This window comes from Phasianus colchicus, chromosome 5 (assembly GCF_987193195.1).
Source record: "Phasianus colchicus chromosome 5, bPhaCol1.hap1.1, whole genome shotgun sequence".
NCBI lineage: Eukaryota > Metazoa > Chordata > Aves > Galliformes > Phasianidae > Phasianus > Phasianus colchicus.
The window spans coordinates 17469632-17492401 of record NC_143440.1 but is presented as its reverse complement, the minus strand read 5'-3'; the positions used below and the strand labels follow the sequence as shown (position 1 = coordinate 17492401).

General features: G+C 40.6%; 1 protein-coding gene across 3 annotated transcripts in view; it reads right to left on the bottom strand.

Annotated features, from left to right (window-relative positions):
- Nucleotides 1-6086: 6086 nt before the first annotated feature.
- LRP5 (LDL receptor related protein 5) overlaps nt 6087-22770 on the bottom strand; it is a 136974-nt gene continuing 120290 nt past the window's right edge. For all 3 annotated transcript variants that reach the window (XM_031608964.2, XM_090140681.1, XM_031608965.2), the window contains 7 exons: nt 20859-20984; nt 18832-19068; nt 18010-18120; nt 16267-16503; nt 14309-14448; nt 13411-13508; nt 6087-12740 (listed from right to left, as the gene is read on the bottom strand). In XM_031608964.2, the coding sequence (XP_031464824.2) occupies nt 12479-12740; nt 13411-13508; nt 14309-14448; nt 16267-16503; nt 18010-18120; nt 18832-19068; nt 20859-20984 (1211 nt within the window). In that variant the 3' untranslated portion in view covers nt 6087-12478. The remainder of the gene's footprint in view (nt 12741-13410; nt 13509-14308; nt 14449-16266; nt 16504-18009; nt 18121-18831; nt 19069-20858; nt 20985-22770) is intronic.

Genomic DNA, 22770 nt, shown 5'->3' with positions numbered 1-22770 from the left:
GACCTAGGTAGTTTGAATTTGAACTGATCAGAGCAGCTGCTTTTATGTCAGTCTGAATTCTTCCTCAAATTAATTTTTTTCTGAATAAATTAGAAACATTAAATCACTACCAAATTACACCATCCTGAGCTGTCCAGAGAAATCCACTTTCTGTGGGTTAACTTGCTTTGTTTCACCCCGTCTCTTCCTATCTCTTCCATCCTGCTGTCCCCAGCTGTGTGCTTCATGTACATGATCAGGAGTGCCTGGATTAGGTTCCTAAAATGTGTAAGCGATCACTTTTAGTTATATACAGTTCCAGCCTCTGAGACAGAGGATGCTTTACAGAGACCTCATGACCTGCTTAGACAGTAGTAGTTAACCCTTTCTACATTAGGAAAGAGAGAGACATGCACAACAAAGACCACAGCCTCAGGAGTGACGGTCTCCTGTGGACTCCAGGGCGAAGGCATCAACAACAGTTATACATGTGCATGCAGATAGAGTAATTTTTGAAAAGATAATCTTAATTAATAGCTGTTCCCAATGTGTTAGAGCAGCCTGGTGTCCTCAGAGGATCTCTGCCAGGCTCCAGGCTCCAGTTTGACTCCTTGATGTGCTACTTGGCTTTGTTTGCACATCCATGTCGATTTTCAAATCCCACCCCCCTGGCAGAAATAGGTGACCTACTTTTCAGCCCCAGACATCTGCTAGCTGTAGCCTCGTCCCTCCCTCTGAGCTTTAACCCCTTCTTTCCTCCTCTCTCTTCAGGCATCTGCCACCTCTCAGCCCTTCCAGGAAGCTCAGCCTGTAGCTCTCCTGCCTAGCTCAAACCTGCGCGGTGAGGTGTTTGCACAAAGGAGCCTGAAAGAGAGTTGCAATTCTCTATCTTTGCCACAGAAGGGCACCCCAGTCGCATCGCCAAAGCAGCTGGGCACCCTACAAGCGAGGCGGTCCTGGGGCACCTGCACCCCAACCCGCAGGCCCAACATGGCCTCCCTCCCTCAGCAGTACACCAGGGCCAAAGCCTGTGAGGAGGGGCGACAGGGGAGCAGGAGCAGATCTTTCCCCATGCTGCAGTGCTGTCAGTGGCATGCATGACACTAGGAGAGGCCTAGGAGGGTCTAGATAGAAAGATAGGGGGTCTGATTGATCAGCAATGGCATGAAGTCCAACAAGGAAAATGCTGGGCGCCCTGTGCTGGCTATCCCTGCTGAAGCAGGGCTTGTGCCACATGGACCCACAGGGCCTTGCCAACCTCAACTGCCTGTGATTTATTCCTTAAGTTTTCCTCCTATAGAGACATGGTTTCCTCACAGAGACCCCCTGTGCTATCGCTGTGAAGTAGTCAGTGAGCGTTGCCTTGCAATCCCAGTATCGTTTTAACACCAGTTTTTCCTGCCCCCACTAACCCCCACCCTGCTCTATGATTGCTTCCTCCTGCTGTCCAGGCTTTAGCCTTGCTGCTCCCTGACATTTGCAGGTCTGAAGCATTGTGCTGTAGGATGATTCTTCTGTGGTGGTGGACAGTGGATGAACCTGTGACGCCCAGGTTCTCCAGCTGGCTTTGCAGTGCAAAGGTGCATTGCATCTAGTTCCGTTAAGGTTTGCACCAGTTTTACTGGCTACACCATGTCTGCCTTCCGACAAACAGTAGGTGGCATGTTTGGATCAGCTATGGAAGGAGGAAGTCCCAAATTACTCCACTGCTTGGAAGAAAAAATACCACCCCATGCAGACACAAATCCCTGCCCTCTGGATTGGAGGTGCAAAAGCGTCTCCAGAAATTTGATCTCATTCTCATTGAAATACACTCTGGTCATATGCAAATACTTGAAAAACAGCACAGTTTAAAGCAGGCCTTACCTATAGCCTATAGCTGACACACTATTTGTCAGCTCCCAGCCCTGAGTCTGGCTTTTTTTCAGCTCTTCTAGGTTCTGCAGCAGCCTTGGATCCCCACAGAATCGTACCCATGCATCTGAGGCCTCATCCGCCCCATATCTGAAGCATATCTGAAACGAAGGACAGGAGGCCCACCTGTGGCATGGAGCAAAACTCAAAGTTGGGGCAGTACTGAAGCAAGGGAAGCGTGCACATACATACATACCTGTTTTCCTCAACACCAGATAATCTCTTTAAATACCAAGCAGTAGTTAGGAGACACATAATTGCTGGATAAACTGATACCTTTCTGTTAGAAGTCAGGCGCTCACCTATTTCCTGTTAGACAAGCAAAACAAACAATCCATGTGAGAGAAACTATTCCTAGTTGCTGTCAAACATCACAGTCTAAAAACAAAAGTAACTCAAAGTGCTTGCACTTGTCCTATGGTTGATAACAAGGACAGAGGGAAAGAAAAACATGTTGAGGATTCCCTTTACTGTGTCTCCTCTTACTGCCAATGCTAAATCCTCCTTATATCCATGCCCTGGCACCATGCAGGTCTCTGCAAACAAAGGATATAAAGAAAGCTGCTTCTTTGGATTTGCATACCTATTGAGCATTTGCCTCCCACTTTGGCAAGGTAAGCTCTTACATGTGTTGCTGCCGCATAGAAAATAGAGCCCGGGATCAATAAGACTGGTCAAGTGAGTAATCCAGACTAAGGACTGCCTATCTTTGCATGATATTAAGAGAGCAGAAAGGTCTGAGATGCCTTGCAAAATTGTCTCCATCCCATGGAAATAAGAATATTACCAAGAAGACAATCATGATTGTAATATGATAGAATGGTAGTTTTCAGCTGGTATGGTGCTTTTGTCAGCTTGCATTCTTCTGGTCCAAAGCAGGAAGTATAAATGATTAAGGGAACAGTACTTTTCTAGTGAAAGTACAGTGAGATATTGGATATAGCATAGTTCATAGACCAAATACAGAATTACAGGCGATAGAAGGTGCTAGGATCCTGAATACTACAACTGTAGTAGAAGAAGGAGAACAAGAAATAGTAGAAGAGGGAACAAGTGAGAATTCACCATTAGAAGCATTATTATATATACTGAGTAGTAACTCAGTGGGGCAAAGTTCTCCCTGTGGGTATAAACCCTTTAGAAATCATGGTCTGAATGCCTGCCTAAATGCTCAGAACATAGTTCCTACTTCTGAATCACTGATGGTGAGAGTGCTTGTTCCCTTGTCCCCAGTGTCAGACAACCACTTAATGATAGAAACATCCAATGGGTTCTTAAATTGTGGAGAGACATTCATTGTTTCTGTGGAAGTAAAAGTCCTTGTCTCTCATTTCCTGTTACATTACCAAGACCAAGTTGGCCAGTAATCTTTGCTGTAGGACGGACATTTGTCTTTCCAAAAGGGCCATTAGATTCCTCCTCATTGCCACTGGACAACCAGACATTTACATCCCAGTCTTCCAGATCAACATCATCTGCCACTAAAATGGAGGATTAGAGTTGTTCAGTCCTCTTATGGTGATTTTCAATAACATAATTTTCAATCTTATCTCCCCAAAGTTCTGTAGTAGTCACGAGTTTCTTCACATCACTTTCCCTGTTCTGACATTCTCACCTTAAATCTGCAAATCAGATTCCAATTGTTCAATTATTCTTTTTAAATGATCTTTGTGATTTTCAGATGCCCTTCAACAGCAACACAGAAGTTTGATTTCTTTCCTTTGCCTCATTTCTTTTCCTGGCATTGACATCTGCCCACAAATTGCTCCCCAACATTAGCTGGGCCAAAGCAGTTTGATCAGATCCTGTCCTAAATACAGGCCAGTTCCTCCCAACCCTCTCTAGGCATCTCTTCCTCCAAGGCATTCCATTTACTGTCAGTCATTTTGTGCCCAGTATCCCACTGACTATGCCAAAAATGTCACGGGACAACAGCGTTCTTTGGATACTGGACAACAAAGTGACAACGAATGGAATGCCAACTTACAGTGACTCTATTGTAGCAGTGAACTTTAATGACACAATTTCTAAGTAGAATGGAAACGATTTAAGCATGAACATACTAAGCAAAATGCAAACAATTCAAATGTGAGCAGTACTAAACAAAATGTAAAAAAAATTAATCGTGAGCGTATGAAAGCATATTAAAACAAGGGGAAAGCATACTTGTCAAAGTGACACAAGCTGGAGCCTTCAGACATTATTCTCACCCGCTGATGAGCCACTGTTGGGAAAGTTGTCAACTTCTCACATTCTCCATCACGTCGGACAAAATTCCCCTGCGTCGTCACTGGGTCATGCACCAAATAAATTGCTGCTATAGCTACACCGACAATGTTGCCTAGCAAGGATGTTGTTCCCAGAAAAAAAAAAAAAAAAAAAAAAAAGAAGAAAAAAAGTTTTGCTGTGTTAGATTTTCTGGAGATAAGGAACTCAGCAATAGCAGCAAAAAGTTTGTTGTCATGTAATTGTTTCCATGGTAGATCTTTATAATACATATCTCACTCTGAGAAAAGCTACACCCACTAGCACTATTTGCATTAAACTTGATGGTTGGACTAGATGTCTTAGCAGTCCCCTCCAACCTTAATAGGACTTACGATAGGACTGAAGAGCCAGTTGTTGTATCTGCATGTGTTTTCTTCCTACCCTCTCATATTAGTATGCCCACACACCCAAGTCAACACACCAGCCTAAAATCCCAACCTCCTTGGTGACCATAGTTTCACTCTGGATGCTTGTGCCAAAATGAAAACACCACTTTTTACAGGGCTGAAGCAAAAGCAAAAACAATCTGGTTTCTATATAACTTTTCTATCTCCAAACATAGGTTTCATACATTATGATGCTAGAGATTTTTAAAATCCAACTCCAGATTCTCCTTTCAATTTTCTTTGCAGCTCCTGATATTGCTGATACCTAGAGACATACAGCTTTACAGCTGCACCATTTGCAGCTAGAACAACTATTACTTTGTGAAAGGATATGCCTTTGAAAGAAAAGTCACATTTCTGCATTAGCAGAACAATTCTGCCATAATGATAGACTTTGATCTCAGAAAGATATTATTTGCAAATGGTTGGTCTGCCCTCTCAAGCCTCTTGACTTATCCACCATGTCTTCAGAGAACCTCTCATAGACACCAAGAGTCTTTCCTTATCGTTTTTGGACTATCTTCTCCCTCATCTTTGCTTCACAGTCAGTTCTCTCCTATCCCTGTTACAAACTAATGGAACTGCTTATTCTCAGAAATCTTCAATCTACTCTTTGTGAGATCAGATACACTGAGGCCTTCAAAAGAACAGATAATTAGTGCTGAGAACTCAGCTTTACCTTGTCAAAGCTTCACACAGAGGGTGGTGACACACTGGAACAGGTTGGCCAAGGAGGCTGTGGATGCCCCATCACTGCAGGCATTCAAGGCCAGGCTGGATGTGGCTCTGGGCAGCCTGGTCTGGTGGTTGGTGACCCCGCACATAGCAGGGGCTTGGAACTGGATGATCAGTCCTTTTCAACCCAGGCCATTCTGTGATTCTGTGAAAGCTTACCAGACACACTGAATTTCACTCGTGTGAATGTAAGAGAAAGATGGTTAAAGATTATTTTGACTTTACAATTAGGATAGGATAAAGGTTACTTTGACTTCACACACCTGATATTACCTATATCAATTGCAAGAATGTAAAACCAAACTAGACTCAACAAGGCTACTTCTCAAGTATGACCTCCTTAAAAAACAAAGTCTTTAGTCACAAATCTAGTTTTGTCTCCTAAGGAGATGATTTAAAACATACGATATAATAAAAGAAAAAAAAAAAAAGAGAGAAAGAAAGACAGAAAGAAAAAGAACCACTGACCTGACCCAGTACAGCAAAACCACAGCAGTCATTGAAATGAACTGCAATACTTTGACAAGGCAGTGATACTGACAAAGTAGTGGTAAGCTCAATAGCTTGTTAACAATCATAATTCTAAAGATGTGCTGTTTTCCAATTAACCTCTTCACCTTCTTGCTCTTGCTGCTACATTTTAAAGTAAAACTGAGGAGACTGCAGCACTGTTCTCAGCAAACAGGACCTGATACAACTGTGCCACGGGCTGGTTGCCTCTGTTGCAGATGCTGAAATATCACTGCTCACAAGGACTCCTAATCAAATATTTTAAATATATTTATTATAAAACAAAATCCACAAGATCTATTGTACAAAGGCAGAGTCTGTTATCTTTACAAATCTTTATACAAAACAGCGGTAATTTCAAACTACTTCAGTTTTGTTAACATAAAAATCGTTGCAGTTTTGTTGCCAGAAAACCATTAACGCATAATGGTCTGAAGCGATGAAAGCCTCAAAGAAATCTTTCTCGTGACAGTTCCAACCAGGTTCATTTGTATCCTAAAGGCCACATTTGGAAAATAACTGGTAAAGGCCTTCTGAAATATGACAAATGGCTTTCGTGAAAAATACTACAGTGACAATCTGAAAATAATGCCAATTTAATCCCCCAACACTCAAATATCACCTGTTGGCACTTCTTTGATGACATGTATTTAACGTGTCAAAATTGCTGCTGAAATGAATACGGAAATGAATGTCCACCTGAAATTATGCATTTGCGTATGCATATGCAATCCCACTGTATTACAAACTCAAGATATGTATGCTCTAAAAACCCCTCAATTGTCAGTTTCAGTTCCGCTAGTTCTGGATGTATTTGAGCTGAGGAGAACTGAACACAGTGTCTACTTAGAACCACTGGAGTACACTCAACATAGGAAACCTGGGGTTTCTGTGATTTAAGGCTTTAATTTTTTCCCCAGTCAATGTTTGAGCTGTTTAGAACACAGAAGGCACTTCAGTACTGGGTTTGGTTGTCCTTTGTAGTAACAAATCTTACAAAATGATACATGTATAAAGCTGTAATTATTAGGCTGGTTGCAGAATATATGCTTTAATATAAATATAAAAAAGACTGTGTGTGTTTATCATAAAAAATCTTGGTAATCTTTGTATATTCATGTACATTTACAAATAGCAGCAATTACAATACAATTAGATGAGCAAGAAAGCGGTCTGGGTTAGAGTTTTGTCGGTGATGCCCTCCAAATTTCACATCCAACAGCACAGCACTTTTCAACAGCTTTTGTTTTGACCTCTGCAGGCCGATTATTCCATTTATGACTGTTGCATTTGCGGTTGCAATTAAGATACTTCTGTTCTCATTTACGCATTGCAGATCTCTGTACAAATTTAAGTGGGACATGGCTGCCTTCATCAGATGCAGCTCCCCTTGGGAGCATCGCTCAAAGGAAGGTACATCAGCAGGGGCACTTGTTTAACAAAGACATAAATGTTGGTGTATTGGTCCATCTCTGTAGCTATGAGACTTGCTTTTCTCCTCTTTCAAGGCGTGCTCTCTGCATGCATTTTGATTATGTGAAGTGTGTCCTGTTTAGGAATTGTTTCTGTCGTCTTCTCTCCAGCAGGATTCTGGGCTGGCCGAAGAAGAGGCTCCTGCCTCCCCCAAGTGGGCTGCAGGTTGTGCTGGGGACAGCCTGGTTGTGCTGCCTCACTGCCGTGGGCAGCTGGGAGCATCGCCAGCAGTGGCAGGACACAGCATCTGAGGAACTTGGTTGCAGGACGCAGAAGCCATTTGTATAAGCTTGGTTTCCATCATTCTTATCAGCAGGTTTAACACTGATTTAAATCTGTTTCTCCACCCCCCACCCTGCCCAGGAACACAATCTCACATGAGCAGACCCACACATAGTTGGCCAACTGCAAAATACACAAAATAGAGGAAAAATACCCTTTACAAAACCTTCAGTAATTGTTCTCAGGAAGGAGAGCTAGAACACGTGACAGCAATGAAAATACCTATATATATTAATGTTACTTTTAACACGTGGGAAATACCTTAAGCTGTTCAGTTGAACTCCTGATAGTCAAAGAAAGGGGATTTTACATTTAATGATGAAAGCATTGCAGTACGTAAGGCAACAGTAACAGAACAGCAGGCACTGTGAAACTTGTGGGGAGGACTGCACTCATCATTTAGAGTACACTCATTATTAAACAGAAACAACTGAATAACTAACTGTTCTGTAAATGTCTGTCATGTTGGATTATGGCTTGTCCAAGGCTCAGTCCAAACATGGAAGTTTGCAAAATGTCCCTCAGCACCGTAGCAACAAATACATTATTTCTAATTCAGGGCTCCATGCCAGGCACTCCTGCGTGTTATTAATTACTGGGAACATGCCTGCCTTCTGTTTTCATTTCCTGACATTAATGGGTATCACTTGTTGTACAATTATAAGCACAGCTACTCATTTGGACTGATTCAACACATACTCCAACAAAATGACTGACATCAGAAAAGATCTGCTTCTGATAATGCTCGGAGCACACGGGGCACACAACTTTTGTCAAGTCTGACTGACCTCACTCGTAACGTACTACAGTGTGCCCCATAGGCTCCGATGCAGGGCAGCCCCAGAGCTCTCTGCAGCAAAAGGATCGACCCTACAGGCAGTGGGTGAATGCCCAGGTCACTGGTAGCTCAGCACAGCACGGCCAGCCCTTACTGATCACTGCTGTGCACAGACACTCCATAGTTTCAAAAGCCCCAGGATCCATGAGGCACCAGTTGCTCCCCTAAAAATGAGGAGAACATGATGCGTCTTAGATCTACAACCAGAGAGATCAGCTTTACTGCTACAAATCAAACTCATTATCCAAAAATAAAAAAAAAATTCGACTTATTTCACCCTTCCTCTTTAGAACATGTTAATAGTAACACCATCTAATTCTTTGGACATTTTGTAATGTTGTTATCCTAAAAGAAAACTTCATTTGTTGTACACTGTAGATTTGATTTGATCTTAGCTTGAGTGCTCTTTAGCGATCTACCGAGACAGTTCAATCAGAGCAGTGAAATGATGGCAACCCACTAATAACGAACAAATTAATTACAGCCATTGCAAATTTCAGGGTGCAGATCAGTCTAGCTGAAGTCCAGCTAGAATTCACACAAACTCTTTGCTTGAAATCAAAGAATACTTTGCCAATGAAGATCATGATTTTTAAGTCTGCCCATTTACCTTACAGCTTCACATCGCTACTGCATTTGTTCCACAGATAGAATAAATTCTACAGAGAGAAGATGACCCTCATAGCTGCCTTTGTGGCTGCATCAGAAGGCAAAGAAGCTGCCCTCTGCTACGAGAGAGCACTTAGATGTAACACAGAATCAGCCAGTTCATTTGCCCATCATTAGCTGCTATCCAGACACAGCTTTGTATTCCATCCCAAGCTGCTTTAAAGTGCTAATACACAGTCGTAATGGGTTTTGAAAATATTTCAGTAAACTGATTCAAGTACTCCGATGCTCACATGGAAAGTCCAGTCACTTGCATCCCCCTGCAGGTTCTTGGGGCAGAACTCCTGGGATACCTCAGGATACCTCAGCCTTTCTCACAGCAGCCTTCTGCACTAATAGAACTACACCTAAACCTCAGCAACTTTTCCCTACTTACTTCCTGCTCAGCCCTGCACTGCTACAACTTGCCACATGCTTTCAATAATTCCATGCAACACTTTCCCTCATCCTGATCTAGAAGAAGCAAGCATCTGTTTCCTAAGTTTTAGCCTGAAGGTTCACAGGATAGAAAACATACTTCACTAAAAACACACTGGGGGATATTTCTGGAGAAAAGTAGCTCTTCTCGCTCAAACATATGGTCTTTTCTGACACCAGGAGTGCAGTAATCTTTTTAGGTTAGGTAGCCTACAGCAACAAAAAGTATTATTTCAATATTAAAATCTTTAGATGCTATATTTGCTTACAAGTTCTCTTTAGAAGAGGCTTTTCAAGTCAACTCCATGCAGTGTGAAACCTGCATTCTGATCACAAAACCTGAAGTGCCTTAGATGAAGTAATTTCTCAGCAAACATCAGCAGCAAGAGGTTCCGAACATCCAATTGAAATACAAGAGTGCACATGCTTAATTCATTCCATTCAGCAAGTGCGTGCTTCCTTCTGAGTACCTAAGGGTCAAACTTCTTTGGTCCTTAAGTCAGTCTGACTCTCAGCAAGACTGCTAATTTTCTTGGACTCAACTCCAAACTTTATAATAGGAGAATAAGACAAAGACAAAGTGGTTGGGATTGCTACAGTGGTGGCTCTTTAAAACCATCAGTGGTTTAAGGAAAGGAAAAAAAAAAAAGTAATCTTGCATTCAGTACATCAGAGGAATACAGGAAAATTAGTATGGTGTGGCTCTAAACTAGAACTGTAACATGAAACAATACATTCATTACAGATGGCCAATAGTTATGCACAAAACAATGTACGATGTGAAATTTAACAAAGTGCTGTAATGTAGAACATTTATATGATTATGTGATACAGAAATATCTGTGGATCTAGATTCATCATGTGGTTCACTGAAACACGATCACATGAAAATGTTTTGCTTCACCAAATCATCAATGCTTTCTCAGAGACCTGCAAAGTCAGTCACTCAAAGAGCAGCAAATGATGACCTCATCCCTCCTGGGATACTACAGAACTGCTAACTTTGGGAAGGGATGGGGGAAAAGAATCCATTCTTGAATTCCAGTGCTAGATTCTCCAGTTCTCTATTTTTCTCCACAGGAAATGGTGGGCATCATCTTTGTGCCAGATGTGAAACTCAGAAGCAAAAATTTAGCCACGAAGGTACTGAAATTTACTTGAAGAGTTTCAGTAATACAACAATGACAGCACCAATATTTACCTTTGAACAACATAGGAAGGAAGAACAGACCTGGACTAACAAATCTGTAAACACAAACTGGATTGGAACTCAGTGGTCCCAGCTCCTCCACTACAGTAAGGACCTTTGCCCTGGAATCCTAGGCTTCTTTTGTTCAAAAGACACCGACCCAAACATAATTTAGGTTCAAAAAAAGAAAAATGTTTTGTTGTTGCCAACAATATTAAGGCTGTCAAAGAGCCACCACATGTTATTCAGCAGCTGCAGAAACAGGTGCAGGTCTGCATATTCAGATTTTCCCTCAGATATCCCAGGTAGGCACACAAGTCATCATCATCAGAAGTGAAAATTACCATTCAATACCCAAATCCCTTTGTTACAACAGGAGATGAATCAAAGCAAAAATTTCTCTTCTGTATTGTGAAAGGCACTTATCCCAGTCTCCCTTTCACAAAAGGGTTTGCTAGGAGCTAGAAGCATGAGCACTTCACTGATTATGGTGTTCTGAGGATACAGCAAATAGTTGCAGTTTGTTTCTTTTATTTTAATACAATCAGATGTACTTGCCTTCTCTCCTTCCTCCCCGTGCTTTTTATGTTTCTAAATCTGAGCTACTTTGGTGGCAAATTTTGATGACATGACTAACCTGCTCGAATGGCGGATGTTTTGGTTTCGAGCTCAGCAGATACCATGTCCTACAAACAAACAACTTTCCTCACTTAAAAAGAACGCAGTCCACTGTATCATCCCACTTTGGGAAATGAACACTGGAGATGAAGCAATTCACTGATGAATTCAACACAGGCGAACATCTCAAAGACCCAGAACAGAGGAATTACTGAACGTCAGGGTAAAAGGTGAAGTACCACAGTATTTTTAGAAGCAGCTGTTACAGCTCCTTCCCAGCCAAGTCTCACAAAGAAGTGGATGCTAGAACTTAGTTTCATTCAAATTAAAACGATGAACCTGAGCAAAGCTGCAAGTTTGTCAAGCATTTCTCACGGGTATTTCTCTTGTGAAGAGCCCCTTGCTCTCACTGTCAGGCCGTTACAACTTCTTCTACAATCATGCACTCAAACTGGGAACTGATTGGAGTTCAACCAAGCATTTGAGGTTTGTTTCTATGTTTCTAGCTCCTATCAGTTCCAGAATCAATATGCAGTATGGTACTCGCTTGAGTCAGGACACAATGCCTGTGGGACAAGCTAAGCTGAAAGATTTGGTTAAAATAAGTCTCTCCAGTTCAGTGCTGAGCAAATGGAGACTGAGGTTCAAAATGCAGGTCTCAGGACACAGATTCTGCTGGGAAGCACACAGCTCACTAGCAAACAGGAGCATATGACAGTGGTACTCTTTGCATGTTTTCTCCCAGTGGTGTACAAGGGATGAGACACAAACTATTTAAGCATGTTTTTCTTCTCTGTGAATATTGGTCTTTAGCCTCCTCCTTCCACAAGCCACTTCACTTTCTTTTCTCACATTAGTAAAAAGAATTGCATACACTTCGCGTGTAAAAAGGTGGTTTGAAATGCTAAAAGGCTCAACGTTGCCTCCCCAAATTCTTTTGGAGAGTAAGTCAGTTCCATGATTTCAAAAAGGCAAATATGGCACAAAAGAAGGGAAATTAAGTTAAAAAAATCAATTTTATAAATATTCTTCCTTTGTACAATTTTCACAGCCCCGTCCCACCCAACATTTTTATTCACATTTCTTTTTTTTTTTTCCTTTTTAATTCCCACCCTTTTTTTAATCTTTAAATCATAAAATATATATTTAAAATCTGTTCATATTTAAAAATATTTACAGGGAAAGTTCCTTCTGTTGAGGTCATGAGGAGTCTGTACAAGGAGAGGGTGGAGGTGGGTAGAGGTGAAAATAGCTTCGTTCTGTGGCAGGAGATGGAGGGCAACTTTCTTCTGCCGACATGTACTGGCTGCGAGGTGTGGGTGGAGGGGGGTAAGGGTCTGAGTCTGAATTTAAATCTATATAGTATTTGTTGGCTTTCCATCGACTAGTAGTATAGTCACTGTCACAAACATCTGTGCTGCACGGGGTTGTGGGTGGAGCTGTCCCTCGTATAAGGTAAGGCCTGTGAGAAAGAAAAAACACATGCAATAGTTGTGATTTTTGAAAAAGGGAAACAAAGACATTGAAAAAGAACGCCTATGTCCACAGTCAAGACAGCTGTTTATTCAGCTGTTTATTCATTCTATGTTAGCCATAACTCAGGTTTTTTCTTATAGGAACCAAATGAGAAGTAGTTGAACTGTGTTAAAACTGAATGGCACAGCTACCTGCAGCTCGCAGTGCATTTTGCCAGTCTTTAACCTGGTGGTAGATCCACAGATTTGGGCAGCCAGGGAAGATCAACATGACCACTAAGTTCAGACCCTAAGAACTAACAAATATGTCAATCCATCAAAGAGCAGACAAGACTGAACTCTAGTCACAGGATGCTAAGTGACCATTACAAAGCAATATAAATATAAATACACAGCATTCTTTATTGGCAGCATTGTACTGAAAGCTGCTAAACCCTGCTGCATCAAAATAAGAAACAAAGCTAATGTTTATGGGTCACAGATAGTATAAACTCAACTTGAATGGTCATTTATTAAGAGAGGGAAAGTTTTGAGGCTTTTTTTCATTTTTTTTTAATCAAGGCAAAGGTCTAAACTAGACCTTGTTTACAAGAACATTCTGTTTAAGATGCAAAAGTAAAGGACAGAATGTATCAAACCTCTTTATCTGAGCTGTACCTGTAAGATCTTGTGGTTGAAGGAATGTTTGAAGAATAAAACATCTCTGCATTATACAGGGAGCGATCAGTAGCTGGGGATGGAGGCGGGTTCAAGATCTAGAAAGATTAAAGCCAGTACTTCAGTTTGAGTTAATTGCACAACTCTACTGATTTTGAAAATATTATTTACTACTTCAGTGAGTCACTTGACCTTATTTTCTATTCCTCTCATTGCTGCTTGAGGGGATTTATGCTTTTTTTTTTTTTTTTTTTTTAAGATCATATAAGTTAATTATGATACTCTATTTTGGGTTTGGATGTATTAAACAAATACGGGGCAGCAGGTGCAAAGTCAAGACATCTAGATTGCTCAGACTGCTTCTTTTTGTAGGTAATGTAAAGCTGGGTAAACACAAAGCTACCAGGAAGAAGTGACATTTGGGTCAGCAGTAACTTTAATATATCAAAGCCCTCACAACAGCTTCTGTATAAAAATCTCTAAAAAAGCATGGCACTCTTTCTGAAGGCTGATATTGCCCCTGCAGGTCCTGGCTCACATAGCACTGAACTGGAAGGGTAGAAGAAGAATTCCAAGGAGTTAGTTTAGGCCAGTACTCCAATGGGAGAGTTTGGTCAACAGAAATATCAAAACATAACGATACAGGCAGATCAGCTCCTGGGCCACTTTTGTCTTTCAAGATTTATTTAATACTTTTTTTTTTTTTAATAAATCCACCTACACTTTTTCTATTCATAGACTCATAGAATCCTTTTACTATGGCACTGATGCAACAACTGGGTACTAGCATGAAATTGTTCAGCAAGTTACAGAGATTCTGGTGAAGCATGAGACAAATTAAACAAGGAGCTCTGCTGAATTCCAATATCTGACTCATAGGCATATTTTCAAGACATACCTGTGGGTAGAAAGTGGCTTTAGTGCTGGATGAGCTACTAGAAGAGGCTCCAGTAACATGGTTTCTGTCATATAAGGGGGCACCACTGCTCCCTCCCATGAGGCTCATGGAGCTAATCATAGACTTTCCACAAGAGATGCCTGCAGTGAGACAGAGAGGAATCCAAGGTTAGGTAAACCACAATTTCATCTACTAATGCAAACCAGAAAACAAATCCAGAGCTTGGCAAATCCACGTAACTCTACTGGTTGTTGCTTTTGGAATGATCTTTTACATAAAAACTTCAGGATTACAAAGAACAACATATTTTCAATTTTATATTATGTAAAGCAAACACTTCACCCCTAGACCACCTATTGTGACTCTGCAGCTCCTCACAAGGCGTGCTCTCAGTCTGCTGAGAAAGGAATCTCCAGATCAGTTGATCCAAATTTTCCACCCAAATTGTTAACGAAGAAATTTTCCAACTAAACAAATTCAGGCATTTGTAAAAATAAGCATTATATGCTGCCCAAGAGAAACAAGCCAGAGACATCCAAAGTTTTCATTTCCATCCAATGAAATTCAATTGCAAGCACACGAACGAGAGCAAAACCAATTATTCTTATTGGAAAAAAAAAAAACCAAAAAACAAAAAACACACACCTATTTTTTAAAGTGAAAAAAAGGAAGGAAACCTGGATGACAGGAAAAGGGGAAAACAATGTTGTCTGTTTTGTTTAACCCAAAGATGCACTTAAATCAGACTACATATTCTCAGATTCCTTCTGTCAAAATATTCAGTGCCAGTGGAAGAGTTTAGGTTAGAAGCTTTCAGAAATTTTTCAGCTTTGGAATATATTTAGGAAAGCAGGATGATTCTATTTGTGTTCATGACCACTCACTTTTCTGAAGCACCTTGCTTCAACCTATGTCTTCTCTTTAGAATTAACATCAATGGTAAGACTGTCAGCTGCTGTAAGTTGTCACAGCAATACAAAGCCGTGAGAATCTATGGTAGCTGGATTAGAAAAAAATAACAATGAACAGGAATCAGACTGACAGCTTAGTTTAGCACCTACAGTGGTACAAATGAAAGTCTCCAATAGTCCCTTTAATTATAAAAGCTTTAATATGAAGACTAGTTTAAAAAACCACTGCAATGATTTCACCTGCAACGATTTCATCCTCAAATTTTATTTCCTACCACAAAGCCCTGATAACCATAAAAGCAGATTGTAAGCAGGAACAGCTGACCACAGCCATTAAAATGCAAGAAAGCATAAACCTAAGTTGTATCTGGCTGTCTTAAGACCCCAGCTGGATGAAAGCAACAGCACATCTCAAAATGCTGTCTATACAAAGAAGGATAACATCTGTCTTTTTCAATGTGCTTGAATTTCAGCTGACAGGAAAAGCAGATTCCAAGTGCTCTGAAATATGGATTGTTGTGTTCTGGCTCTGGTGGGTAGGCTTACAGGTCACCATTTACTTTCCATATTCCCGAACAATACAAAGAAATATTCTCTCTTCTCAAGGCCTTGTAGTTAGAAATGAACTATCTCCTCTATGAAAAATATCTCCTACAATTGTAAATTTAAAATATATCACATAAGCGTTTACTTTGATGTCTATGTGAGGTCTCTGAGCTGTTAGCTCTTACGTGAATATCCCAAGCTTTTACATATATTTTAAGACCTCTACCTCAGCCTCAACTTATTATCTGCATATAGTTCTCTGGGTGGATGTTTTGATTACTTGGCAAGGTAGAGAAATTCTGCTGCTTTAGAGATGAAGAACTGAGACAGAGGGAGAACAAATACGTTGTTCAAAAGCACACAGGAAATCTGTCTCAGAGATGGATTAAACCAAAGGAGATGTTTTCGTTACACTTCAGGCAACAGTCAGCTCTTAATAACCTGCAAAACCTCAAATCCAGACAATGTAATGGTACTTATTTGGGTTCTTATCATCCTTACCAGTAAAAGTGCCATGCTGAGAACTTCCTGGAGCAATAAAATTAAGGGGGACATGAGGTGTGCCACTGACATACTCATGTGGAAAGGGGCTGTTGGGCCCGGCGTAGCGCTGACACACCACTCGCTGGCAAACAAAGTACATTCCTCCCATGACAAAAAGGGAAAGTATTATTCCAATGACGGGACCGATGGCACTGCTGTGGGGCTGAGGTTCATCTGAGGATGGCTTTGATTTTTCTGGAAAAGGGAAGGAAAAAGAAGGACGTCATTAAATACGGCAATATATATGATGCTGTCCTGGAGCTTGTAGTACATCAGTCATTTACATCGTGTCTTTGAAAGTCACTGCATCTTACTCAGACGTGTCTAACTACATAGATTCTGATTCTATGCATAAGACTTCACATGCTCTCTTTCCTTACATGCAAATAAAGCAGTAACAGCTTCTTTCTGTCTAGCAATTCACCTTGTAAGAAGATTACTTATTGTCTTGATATAACAACGGCCAGCAGAATTTTGTTTTTAAGATTTGACTGGTAGGCAAGCTACAGTACGCATGGAGCAGTGGATGTCTTCCCAGCAAAAAGCTCTTAAAAGGATGGAAAAGCTCTTTTAGGATGGAAAAGTGTTCTAAGTGACTATTAAGAACTTTACAGATTGGAATAAAAACACACAACCAGAATATCTCAAACACTTCCTACTTCTTATTTCTTTTTCCCCCATAAAGCCCAGTGTTAAATAATAAAAACTGCTGCAGTACTTGAGATGAGATTTGATACAGATCATAGCTCCCACTGAACTACATTCTAAATTCTTGCCCCTCAGTTGAAGGAAATGCAGAACTCTAAGTTGAGAAGGAAGATAACGGAAATGTAATACTAGTGAACTCTTAGTAGCTCAACATCAAGAATTCATTTCTGTCTTTCTTATTAGCGCACAACATCTTACAGGTCAGCCAAGGACCTAACCTTTAAATAGGCAGATTAACTCAGATATGATACCAGAAATAAGGCAAAACCAGAACTAAAAGATATTCTTGAATTAGCTAGTTTAAACCACAGAATTCTCATTTTGGTTAAACCTAGCTTCTTTTGAATGCAAGATCTTCATCCTGAAAGTAGCAATCATTCTTATTTCCTACTAGACTTTCCCTCAGCCAAACAAGAAACCACAGAATGCTCTGCTACACAGAGAAACTCCAGAAGAGGCAGTCTTATGTCTACATAAAGACCCATTTAAACCAGTTAAGACCTAATTGCAGGACTGGACCCGAAGTGCAAACAGGAAACAGTTGCATTAACTTGGCACCACAAAAGTTTGTCAAGTGCACAAAGAAAATAACAAAAATAAAAATGAAAGAAAAAGTGGCTTCACAGTATCCAAGGAACTGGGGGGACCAAGTGAGGGCTGTGAGTTAAACGGGATATGTGGGAGGATCAGAAGAAGCATGTGCAATCTGAGCTCTCCAAAAGGAGAGCTGAACAGATACTCTGATTCTTTTAGCCTTTTCTCTTTTTGCCACCCTGGCTATTTTCAGCACTCTTGCTCATGAAATTCACTTTTCCTTGCAGCACCCACTCAGAGGATGGAAGGAAGAAACTAATTTGACCTAGTTAGTACAGGGCCAAGATTCATCAGGCTTCCCTGAAAGAATATTACTATGGAGAGACTGGGGCTTTGCATTTAGTTGTAAGGTGTTAGAGCTGAACACAGAGCAGTTAATCTCAAGCAAAGACATCTCACCACACATGAGCTCATCTGAGCCGTCAATGCAATCTGGAAAGGAGTCACACTGTTGCTTCAGGAGGATGCACTGGCCACTGGCACACCGGAACTGATTGAGCAGACAAATTGCTGCACAGAAAGAAAGAAAAAATTAAGTACGACTTGCAAGGGAGCATTCAACAATCTTAAGAAAACCAAAAGATGTCAGATGTGTCAAGCCACAATGCATTTTATCTTATAGACAGGTCGGCATCAGAACACCTGCTTTGCTGCAGTAGGTAAAATTCAGTCAGCACTTTTCTCATTCTTCCTTTGTACAGTTACAAGTCCTACTTAGTCAGACTGATATAAAAATTCTGAAACACCACATTTTTGTCCAGTTGGGGCAAAACTGAAAACAAATCAGCAAGGATCTTTTATAGTTACTAAATAAGTGTAACTGACATGTTAAAATGTGGTAACTGAAGATATAATCAAAGCTTATATAGTCCATACTACTTTATAACAGAGCTGTATTTGACAGAACGGTATATTTCTCATCTACATCCACAAGCCTCTGTTTCAGTAAAATGAACTTCTTAACTGATTTCAAATTCTATGTGAATTCAAACTATATTAAATTATCAGAAAAGAGACTGTCTTATGAAGGCTTGTAATCAGCGGACCTGGAAGGTTTACTTCAGAGAAAAAAGCAGAATCAAGTGGACAGTTCTGCCAGACTTGCAAGGTAAGGCTGTTCTTCCCCATTTGAAACTAAAAATCATGATCTTGTATCAAAACAGTTATAATCTCAAATAGCTGCTTATGGCAGAGCCAAGAGAAAAGGAAAACGAATCTTACTATCACAATCCACTTCATCAGATTTATCTTGGCAGTCAATTTCTCCATTACACCTCAGATGTGCGTCAATACATTGTCCCTTCTCACACTGGAATTGAGATGCAGAGCATATTGGGCAACTATCCTCATCACTCTGGTCATCACACTCTGGGAATCCATCACACCGCCATGCCATTGGGATACAGTCAATCTCTCCAGTTGCACAGGTAAACTGGTCTGGGGAACAAGTTGGAGGTTCTAGAGAAAGAGAAAACAAAACACATGTGTACATTCATTCAATTTTTGCCCTTTCAACGGAGTGAAAATGTGGTGGAAATATTCTGCAAATGGAAAAAAAGATGCTTATGCCTGGACTGAAGTTCTCCTGTAAAAACGCAAACTGTTTTTGAAGCGCTGTTGTCCTCCTTCAATAAGGAAAAATGTTCAAGAATGAGACTCAAGTAAAATCAAGAGCTTGAAAAACAAATATGCAAAGTAAAATCCATATGTTTAAGGTTTAACATTCCTATGACTTCTAAGTTTCTGAGTTATGATTACTGGGTGTAGCAATACTGAGGTTTACAAACCCAACCAGTGATCTGGCAGCTGTAGACATGGTAAGGATGCCAGACGGACGCATCAAGATAATTCTGGAATTAATCTGTATAGGAGCATACTGTTTAGATAATTCAGCAGACAGATTACTACTTCTGCATCTAGAGCCACATTTAATGTTGCATTATGGTTGCACTTGGCAGGCACGAGTTTGCATTTAAAAACTTGTCAAGTGTGTTCATGAGAATACATGAACAGAACGTTCCCAACCAAAACAGCTATCTACCTATTCTGAAATACTTGCTATGAGCTACTACAACAGCAGGCAAGACAGACTGCAAAGCTGTTGCAAGCTTAGTGAAGGATCAGAATGAAAGCAAATAAACAAGAAGCAGAGCCTGAAAGAGAGGCCCCTTAATTTTAAGATTCATGGGGGAAGACAACAAAGCAGTGCAACTAAGAATCTCTCATTGGCCAGGTTTTTCAACAGAAGTACAGCAAGAAATATAAGGAAATTGTTTTATTTTTCCCCCTGCAGATGTAACCTCCACTACTCTGAAACCACATAGTGTGTTGTGGTCATGGGAAAGAAAACAGTTTATAATGGAAAGGACTGTCCCACGGGAGGTCAGAGCTCAGCCAGAAAAATGAAATCCACAACAAATTGAGTACAGAAAAAAAGCCCAGAGGACCAAAAGAGCCAAATAATTTCACATAGGATATCTCCCAAAAAGAATTTTTTTTTCCCCCATTTTAAATGCCCTCTGCAATAGTAAGGTAACAATTATCAAAATTCCTGAGGCTGTGAAAGGGAATTGTAAAGGGAATATCTACATGGGGAAAGACAACGGCTGCTTTAATTAAAAAGAACTGCAACTGAGGTTTTGAACCGTCTGTCACTAATGAGACAGCACAGTGTTTTATGTTATCATGTTATCTGAAAAGCTGGAGTACTGCAGGAATCATACATACAATTTCAACTGCCAGATCATCATGGGTTATCAACACTGTTACATACATTCATTTATAGCACAAACTGCCACATCATACAATAATGCAAATCTCAGTAGAAGATGCAATTATCGTATGGTCTATCAAGTGTGTTCTGCACACAGTGAAAAGTCAAACATATCCAAAACTTGAAGCAGATAACAGCTGGTGCATTTAAGACAGAATTCTATATCATGTCTAGTATGTATAAATCCACATTCTGAATTCAAATACAACCTCCTGCAGGAAGTTCATATAATTTTGTACCATATGGAAGTCAAGTACTGTGGCAGGCAAGTTTCTTGCAACAGTAACCATTTGATTCTGGTCATTCTGATTTCATTCATTCAGTTGTTTTTGAAAATATCTTCCTTCAGATAGACAGTTCTCAAAACCTAGCAGCATGTCAGAGACCAAATTTGATATTCCACGGGTTCTTAATTGTCTTTTTTTTTTTTTTTCCCAATGTAAACCACTTAGCAGCACTGTTAAACATAACTCACCTCCACATGTTAAGAGATTCTGCAGAAGCACAAGGTGCTCTGGGCACGAACATCTTGGAGTCCCATCCCCTTTGGCAATGCAGATGTGTGAGCACCCACCATTGTCACGGGAGCACGGATGTGCAGCTGGAGAAGCACACAGAAAGAAGAATGATTAGATAGTGTTAAAAAAAAAAAAAAAAGAAAATCTTAGCTACTAGCTAAGACAAACTCACAAAGCCACCCACAAAACAATTCTAGTTGAGTAACTAAGATTTCACTGCAAATTTATAGGAAGATGAATGCAAGGTTTTTCAGTTCTGTGCTCAGAAGTTGATTTACTATTTCACGAGGACTGTATTTCTCCTGGTTGCAGTGATACAGAGACCTTCAAAGAACTTATAAAATGAATTTGGGAGCTCAGGTGAAGAGAAATGAGGAAGCAGATTTGAGAAGGACATGTTTAAGGCAAACCCAGACACCCCACCCGCACTTCTAGGGTTGCCATGCACCAAGAATTGATAATCATTGCTGCAGAATGCCAGCCCACCAAACCCTGAGGAATTTGCCTCTAATCTCGAAGACCTCTTACTAACCAGTCCTACTCCTATGCACCCTCACCACTTCCCTGTTACTCACAAAACTGCAGTGTGAGAGCACACAGTTATTTATATCTTTGTAAAATGGGAAGCTACCTGGCCATGTTCCCAAATCAGTTATTCAAAAGTGCAGAGAACCCAATAATTTGTAATGAAATCAAATTAAGGAAGTCTTAGTTGGATGAGAAACTGGCACAGACAGGTGAAGGCTCTGTCTGAGGATCCCAGCCCAGCTGAGTGCTTTACAGCATCTGCTGGAGTGATCTGTGAGACCAGAGCCTACGTTACTCACAATGCCACTGCACAATGCATTCTTTACTACCAGTAAGGATCAGGAACTTTCACTGGGAAGAAACGGTACAGTTATCACTACTTCTGTGCCAAAGTTGTTTTCCATCTGTTCGGGCTTCTCAGCAGTCTGCTTTCACTTTCAGCAAATTCATCAATTTAACACAGTGTTGGAGACACTACTGTTCGAAGCACAAGCAGAAAAAGTGCCCTCATGTACATTTGTGTGGGCATGCACATGCACGTGTTTATTTTTACTCTCCTGTTGTAACAGAAGTCACCTACGTTGGACAGATTTCAGATGTAAAAATGTGCTTCCTTTCAGTGCAACTCAGAAGAAACATTACCCTTGCCATAATAAAATAAACATTCTTAAAAACATATGGGATATAAAAGTCCTCTCTCTCCCTGTTTTCTTATTAACAGCGATGAGATTTAAAGAAAAATTATTTTCCCATCATTATGTACTTACTACCTTTGAAACGCACTAAAACATAAGAAATGGCACAAAAGAAGAAAAACTGAGTGTTGTGAAAGAAAAAAGAACATCTGGATAAGGATTAGCAAATAGAATCAGCTACAGCTTAAATACACTACCTTCCTTCCAACAGTTTACCCATATAGGCAAGCTTGCACTCACGTACATCCCTCCTATGTAAGATTTCTATGCCCAGCCCTGCATGTACTGGAAGCATTACTCCTCTCCAGACCTCAGACTTACATTCCCTTACTCTACAGTAGTCTTGTACTCCCCCATCTTTCCATAGGACAAGGTGGAATATGGATAGAAGGGAAAAACTTTACTGACTACTGCCCATCAAAGACAAAGTAAGGATATTCCTCTTCCCAGGTTTCTTCACTCTGCATTCAATGTGCCTTGAAGGGGGAGAAATTTGAACTATAGGGGTCATCTACAAGAGTTCATTGCTTCTCTCCCTGGGACAGTAGCACATCCTGAGGTAGCTACCACACTGGCCTATTTCCATGGAGAAGGCAGCATGAAGATGGATGAAGGTTTCTGCTGTCTCCCAGGTACCTACTACAGA